The 8,222-nt window shown below is 41.9% G+C and overlaps 1 protein-coding gene across 3 annotated transcripts in view; it reads left to right on the plus strand.

Moving 5' to 3' along the window:
* Nucleotides 1-5,711, plus strand: part of CSNK2A1 (casein kinase 2 alpha 1) — a 55,108-nt gene extending 49,397 nt beyond the window's left edge. The window contains exons 12-13 of one of the 3 annotated variants that reach the window (XM_003134359.5): nucleotides 626-712; nucleotides 2,768-5,711. In XM_003134359.5, the coding sequence (XP_003134407.1) occupies nucleotides 626-712; nucleotides 2,768-2,883 (203 nt within the window). In that variant the 3' untranslated portion in view covers nucleotides 2,884-5,711. The remainder of the gene's footprint in view (nucleotides 1-625; nucleotides 713-2,767) is intronic. The other 2 variants (XM_005672820.3, XM_021078192.1) reach the window with 2 other exon arrangements.

Here is an 8,222-nt window from a genome sequence, read left to right on the forward strand (position 1 = left end):
GCGAGTGTATTGTCCTTTGTGAAAATCCCACCTAGCCCCAGCCCATCCTCACTGTGATGTTAGCTTTAACTTTGGGTTGTTCCTTGGGTAATGTTGGGATAGGTTTTTAGTGAATCAATTACACTCTTGCTCAATCTCCTGTAACTGAAGCAGACTGACAGGCTGATCAAGATGGAAAGTGAAGTCTGGTTATAGCACTAACTTGCACAAACCTGTAGTTTTGGCCTACTTGGCATCATGCTTGACAAGCTGAGCTGTGAACTGCAGTAAAACCAATTCACTCTGATAATGTATTACTATCTAGGTCAGGGTAGATTGTATTGTCTCATTAAACCCTAGCAGGATCGATTATGTTTTAAATTAGCTCTGTGGATAGTTACCTCACCTTCCTGTCATTTAGTTTAAATAGTTGGCCTTTATCACAGTTTGACAAGAAAGATAGTTCAATCTTATATTGCTTGTTTGATTCATGGTGAAGGCAGTTGACACCTTAATTCTATTACTAAGGCAATAATATGGAATATAAGTAAGATGCAAAGAATAAAGATGACTGCTTTAAGACCCCAGACGGTTAGTTTAATCTTTCAAGCATCGTAAGAGCCTAACCTTTTTGTTTCTTTTCTAGACACTGTTGTGAAGGACCAGGCTCGAATGGGCTCATCTAGCATGCCAGGGGGCAGTACACCTGTCAGTAGCGCCAATATGATGTCAGGTCAGTTCGTTGGTAAATTTATTTTTCAAAAAGAAAAGTCAATTATTATTCTTACTCTTGCTCCCTCTTCTCTAATAATTACCTTATTGACAACTGACCTGCGTAGTTCTCCCCACCAGGTTTCAGGATGCTTTTGAAACTTGATATATACCATAGTGACCCTGCCTTGAGTAGGGTATCATACAGTCTCTTCTAGGCCAGAATCCCAAAAACTGTTTGGGACTTGAAAGTCTCAACAAGCCATGAAGCATAAAAAAAATCCTTTCATCTCATAGATTAGAGTGACAAGTAGGTGGCATGGTCCTCAGAAGCAAGATTAAGAAAATGAGGGGAAAGAGAGGAGTTCCCCCTGTGACACGGTGGGTTAGGGATACAGCGTTGTCTCTGTGGCAACATGGGTTCTATCCCCAGCCTGGTGCAGTGCTTTAAGGATCCATTGTTGTCTCAGCTGTGACTCAAACTTGATCCCTGGCCCTGGAACTTAAACATGCTGTAGGTGTGACCCAGAACAACAACAACAACAAAAAATGGTTCTCTGGGAGTTCCCTGGTGGCCTAGCAGTTAAGGACCTGGCATTGTCCCTGCTGTGGCTTGGGTTCTAAGTGATGATGCCTCAACAATAAAAAATAATTTCCAGAGTTCGCCTCTTGGCTCAGCAGTTAACGAACCTGACTGGCATTGCTGAGGACACAGGTTCCATCCTTGGCCTCGCTCAGTGGGTTAAGGATCCAGCATTGCCGTGAGCTGTGGTATAGGTCTCAGACGCAGCTTGGATCTGGCATTGTTGTGGCCCTGGCGTAGGCTGGCAGCTACAGCCCTGATTGGACCCCTGGCCTGGGAACCTCTGTATGCCATGGGTGTGGCCCTATAAAGACAGAAATACCAAAAAATAATAATAATAATAATTCCCTATAAACCATTATATAATCTACTAGGCATATTGTAGTTGCTTCATTAAAACTCAGAAGTTTTGTTTGTTTTGATTTTGTTTGTTTTTTATTGTTTTTGTTTTTCTTTGTTTTGCCATGTCTGGTATGTGGAAGTTCTTAGGCTGGGGATTGAACCCAAAGGAGAATTCTCACTGTATACTCAATTTTCTGCTATTTTTGAATCGTATGACTGTATTACTTGTTCAAAATCTATAATGTTTTGAAAATTTAAAGAACCAGCTGGTCGAGGGCAATCTAGCAGGTACTTAGTCATTGGGTGAAAGAAACTAAATGGAAGTAAATTCTGAAATAACATTTTAGCTTAGAGGGAAGTGAGCCTTTTTGCACTGACCGTGCTGGCTAACTCTAGGCAGTGTGGTCATGAGCACATGAAGTTTGACTCCAGCCTTCTGCTGTTCAGATTTAGTGACTAGGCGCATGTGGCTAGTTAAATTAACTAAAATCAAATGAAATTTTAAAGTTATTTGTTTAGTTACACTAGCCACATTATCAGCACGTATCAGTATTCACATGTGGCTGTTAGTTTGGTTAAATAGTGCTGCCCTAGATAGGCTTGGGTTGGAATCCAAGCATAGCTGTGACATTAGACATGCACTCTGGACAAACAGCTTAAACTCTCCAAATTTAAGATTTCTTAACCTGCCTACTAAATTTATTAGAACTTGCCATTTTCATTTGTGAATATTTAATTTGAAATTAGATTTAATTTTGTAAAAATCTACAACTAGGAGTTCCCTTCCTGGCTTAGTGGTTAATAAACCCAACTAGGAACCATGAGGATGTGGGTTCAATCACTGGCCTCACTCAGTGGGTTAAGGATCCGGTGTTGCCGTGAGCTTTGGTGAAGGTCGAATACATGGCTCGGATCCCACGTTGCTGTGGCTGTGGTGTAGACCAGCAGCTGTAGCTCCGATTAGACCGCTAGCCTGGGAACTTCCATATGCCGCAGGTGTGGGCCTAAAAAGAAAAAAAAAATCTACACCTAGGCCTTCAATAAAATGAGAATTATTATCACGTCACTTTTGAGATAGGTGCTCAGAAAAATAGGTGACTTAAGATTTCCATGGTTGTTGTCTCTGGCTCACTGTCAGCTGTTCTCTTTCAGGGATTTCTTCAGTGCCAACCCCTTCACCCCTTGGACCTCTGGCAGGCTCACCAGTGATTGCTGCTGCCAACCCCCTCGGGATGCCTGTTCCAGCTGCCGCTGGCGCTCAGCAGTAATGGCCCCTTCTGTCTCCTGATGCCTGAGCAGAGAGGTTGGGGAGTCCACTCTCTCCCTTGCTGCAGCTTGCGCCTGGCGGGGAGGGGTGAAATACTTCAGAAGCACCGTGTCTGAACCGTTGCTTGTGGATTTATAGTAGTTCAGTCATAAAAAAAAATTATAATAGGCTGATTTTCTTTTTTTCTTTTTTCTTTCTTTTTTTTTTTTTTTTTTTTAACTCGAACTTTTCATAACTCAGGGGATTCCCTGAAAAATAATCTGCAGGTGGAATACTTCCCGGACAAAATTCTTTTCTCCCCTTCCAAATTCAGTTTCTCATCACTAAAGAACAAAGATAAACCAGCCTCAATCCCGGCTGCTGCATTTGGGTGAAGAATTCTTCCCATGCCCACAATCACTCCCCCACCATGCCACACTTGGGGGGTTTGTATCTCATGCTCTTCTCCAGAGATTACACAAATGTAGCTTCTTCAAGGGAGGTGGGAAGGAAGGAGGAAGGGAGGACCCAACCTATAAGAACAGTGTACTGCTAGTCACTTATATCACCTTACTCCAAAAGTGCTTCAGTGGGGTTATCCTGGTGAATCTGTTGGACATAGGTCTTAGTTAACGTTGAGATGCTGAAAATGTACCCCAAGTGCAGACAGGTTCTGAAAAATTCTGTTTGGTGTGAATCATGTCTTATTGACCTAACTCTAAATTCAACTCACTTATAATTTAGTTTCAGTTTAGTTTCAAACTTTAATACTGTACCTCCCAGGCTCCTTACCTTAGTCCTCTCCCCTTTCATCTCCCAATACGCTCTATAGCTGGTAGGAGAGGGGAAGGCAAAGTCTTTCAGTTTTCTTTGACTCAGCCATTTTGATTTCAATTAGTTACTGGGCATAACTTATTGCTTTTTACAAAAGGAAAAAAAAATCATCTATGTATGTTTCATGCTAGCAATTCTTTAAGAGCTAATGAGAGATGTGGCCACACCGAGTTTTATTTTAGGCTTTCTACCTTCTTTTCCTCCTACCTTCCCCTTCCCTCACATGCCACATCCAGTGAGAAGACCTGCCCCTCAGTCTTGTAAATGTATCTGAGAGGTAGGAGCAGAGCCACTATCTCCAGTGAAACTGAAATGGTAGACCTGTAATTGTGGGAAAACTAAACTCTCTTGTTACAGCCCTGCCACCCCTTGCTGTGTGTATATATATAATACTTTGTCCTTCATATGTGAAAGATCCAGTGTTGGAATTCTTTGGTGTAAATAAACGTTTGGTTTTATTTATCAAGGTTAGATTTAAGTTCCCTGTGTAAAGGTCTCGCTGGGTGGGTGTCTCACGTTCACATCTGAGGGGCCTGCAGCCCTGTACCGTGGAGGCTTCCCAAGGCCCCCATTTTTATACACCCCTCGTTCGACCCATGGTACCGGGCAGGGCAGAGAGGCCTTAAAATAGCACCACAAGCCAAAGCGTCTCTGGGGATTAAGGATCCTTTGCCATAAAATTCATTTTGTGTCTCAGCAGTGCAGGGATTGGGGATGGGAGAAGTCGCCAGTTTTTGTGTGTTTGTGTGTGTGTGTAAAGTGGATTTTCCACTGTAATCCAACCACCTAAGTTTATCAGGTGCTTCACTGAGGAAGCCTAGTTTTTTAAGCACAATAGCAAAACCATCAGCTCTGTATTTTCTCTTGGTATTTCATTATAGTAGCTGCTTGTGGGGACTAGGAAAAATTCTTCCAACATGCTTTAAGGCCTGAAGTCTTAGTTCCCCATTCTCCTACCTTTATAGATTCACAAGCCTTTCTCACTTGGGCCTCATAGATAAACATAATTGTTTGAGGAGTTGAATTTAATGAACTTACCTAACTTTGTAACCCATCTTGGCTCTAGTAACTTTATCAAGGTGGCGGCTTTAGTAAATATAATGGTGAACTTTAGAGGAAGCTAAAGCCTCCTTTTATAATGCTTCTCAACCATAGGGAAAACATTCTGTGTGGCAGGGTGATTTTCTTCTTTGTGGCCACTTACAGTGGATATTTATTGTTCTTGACCCTTTATGCCCTAGAATGCTGTGGGGGGTTACCATGTTGAATTTGTGCGGAAGCTCAAAGCACCGGATGTGCCAGAGATGCAATTTGTGATTATGTTTGCACTGGATTGTGATTTGAACAGGACACTTATGACTAATGAATTCTTTTGAGGTGGGGAGGAGGGTTATAAATCAGGACTTCACATCCCACCCCTTGTAGCTCAGAGAACCTAGGGTGTAGCTGAGGTTGATGCAGGGAGCTGCAAACAGCTGAGCCTCCTGACATGCATCAGACCGTGTAAGAAACGGAAGGTGAATGCAGAGGACTCTGAAATACCACCCAAGAGCCTTTTAAAATAAATAAAAGTTTTTAAAATGCTACATAAGGAGTCACTGCAGAAGCATGAAAAAAAAAAAAAAAAGACCCAACTGGGTGGGTGGGTGGGGGGCAAGGGTTTACAGAGTAACAACTTCTGTGTTGTTGTAAATTACCTCATCTGTATACCTTGTATTGGGACACTTCATTTCTCAGCACTACCTGTGTCTACATTGATTAGATGGCAGGAAATGGAATGCCAATCTAAGACAGTTGTGTTGGCAACTACTCTGAAAGGTTTTTTAAGTATTTTTTAACTTTGAAGTGCCCCCACCCTCCTTTTTTAAGTTTGAAGTCGTAAGTTCCCTCTCCCCACTTTGATGATTTATTGGTTGTAATTGTATTGTAATTGGTATAACTAAAACATAACTGTGCTGGGAAGAAGTTGTGCCATGAAGGTCTTTAATTTTTTTTAAATAAAAACATTTAAACAAATAAAATGTCCCTGCAGCCTGAGCAATATGCTTCTCCAACCGACACCGTGTGATAGATCTTAGTTCTCATGTGCTTTGAAATTTAATACTGGGTTGACGGAGATGTGAAGTGGGATATGGATTAAGGCTGGTTGAGGAGCACTGAAGTCTTGGAGTTTTTGACATTGAGATAGAGTGAAGAGAGCATGATGTTGTTGCTGAATAGGACTGGTTACTTCTGAATCTGTTTCATCATCTGTAAAATGGAGCCACTGCTTCTTTGGGATTGAATGAGAGTAAATGTCAAGTGTCTGGCATCTGAGGGTTAGTTCTTCGCCCTGGCTTCGCAAATAATTCACAGCATGATCTCTGGATTTCTCCGGACTGTGTGTTCGTTCAGTCGGGAGACTGAATGAGGTATCTTCTGAATTCCTTTTCAACTCTGACACTGATTTTAGAAACTTCTAGGTGGTGCACAAATCATGTCCATGGAGGCAGCTTGTTTGTTAGCAGAAGAGACCAGTGTTCAGTGAATGGCAGTCAGCCCTGTGGAAGGTCAGCTTTGGAGATACCTCCAGTGCAGGAGGCAACTTGCAGTCTTGGGGCCTGGAATGCAGGTGTGTTGGTGAGCTTATGGGAACATACTTGGCAGCTTAGAGAGAAACTGTCAGAAGGGCTGGTAAAAGAGGTGAGGCAGAGTTTACTTTCTTATTAATGCTAAATGAGTAAATTCTACACAGTATATACTTGAATTACCATGTATTCTTTGTCATTTTACCACAGTTGAAACACTGAAATCAGGAAATAGCTTTTATCCTGAATTTCTATTCCTTTAAGTGTTCAATGCATACTATTTTATGGCATCCATATGTTATTAATATTGGGAGTTGAGAAGCATGATTTAGATAAAAGGAACCCATTGTATAAAATCTTGTATCTGAAATGCTTAACTTACATGAACTTTAATATATAACGTTTATTCTTATTTTACACGAGGCAGATAGGAAGATTAAATTGTTAGTGTGGGCTGATTAGAAGAATATATTTTGTAAAGTTAGATATTCAGGGTAGGAATTCCTGCTGTGGCCCTACAGGAGCAGTGGTGTCTCTGCAGCGTCAGGACAGTGGGTTAGAGGATCAGACATTGCCACAGCTGTGGCATAGGTCACAATTGCACCTCGGGTCTGATCCCTGACCTGGGAACTCCATGTGCTGCAGGATGGCCAAAAAGGTCAGGGTATGTCTAATTACTGGAGTCCTAAAGTAGTGAGAAAATTGGAGATTGGTTGACAGGTTTCGAAATGCTTTTCTCCTCTCAATCTTTAAATTTCATCTTGTTTCACCTATTGTCAAATGTGGTTACAATTAGAATTGTCCTTTTTTTGGAGTGCCCGTTGTGACTCAGCAGGTTAAGAGCCTGAACAGTATCTATGAGGATGCGGGTTCGATTCATCCCTGGCCTTGCTCATCGGGCTAAGGATTCGTCCTTGCCACAAGTTGTGGCTGTGGCCAGGGATCGAACCTGAATCCTCATGTAGGTTAACCACTGAGCCATGATGAGAACTCCCGAACTTTTTTTTTTACGTTATTTTTGTCTATCTCTCCTGCCTGCGTGTAAACGCCTTGATGACTTTGTATGTCTTACTAATCTGTGCATCCTCATTTAAAAAAAGGGTTTCTTTACAACTACGCCCGTGGCATATGCAAGTTCCTGGGCCAGGGATTGAATCCAGGCCACAGCTTTGACCTTTACTGCAGCTGTGGCAACATTGGATCCTTTAATCCATTGTGCTGGGCCAAGACTCGAACCGGCACCTATGTAGCAACCTAGCCGCTGCAGTCAGATTTTTAACCCACTGTGCCACAGCAGGAAGTCCAACTTTTTTTTTTTTTCTTTTGAAGTGGGTTAATGTCCCTCAAAATTGATGAGGATCAAATGGAGTAGCATAAGGAAAATGCTTAGCACCATACCAGGCTCATAATAGATGCTCAATAAATAGTAATTCCATCCTCCGGTCCCAGTTTCATCTTCCCCCTCTCCCACACAGAGTAAGTTAGTGGAAGTATTGTTGAATAAACAATGTCTCAAGAAGAACCTCGTTCATAGGTTTGCAGCTGTAATTATAAGCCTCAGCCAGACTGGATTAACATAACAAAATATTTATTTATTTAGTGAGCCCTTGGTGAAATCTTAAGTGGCTGAAGGTTGAGCAGTGACCCTGACCAATTTAATAGACTGAAATGCTGCAATATCCTGCTTCCCACCATTTGTATATAATAATAATATGGAACTCAGGCTTTTCTCCAAGTAGAACAGATATATAAAGGGTAACCTGGTTCTGGAGTCAGTCTTAAAGTAGACAATGCTTTCTAGATTTTTTTTTTTTTTTTTTTTTGTCTTTTGAGGGCCGCACCAGCAGCATATGGAGGTTCCCAGGCTAGGGGTCTAATCAGAGCTGTAAATGTCAGCCTATGCCAGAGCCACAGTAACATCAGATCTGAGCTAAATTTGTGACCTACACCACAGCTCATG

Source organism: Sus scrofa, chromosome 17, assembly GCF_000003025.6.
Source record: "Sus scrofa isolate TJ Tabasco breed Duroc chromosome 17, Sscrofa11.1, whole genome shotgun sequence".
Taxonomy (NCBI): domain Eukaryota; kingdom Metazoa; phylum Chordata; class Mammalia; order Artiodactyla; family Suidae; genus Sus; species Sus scrofa.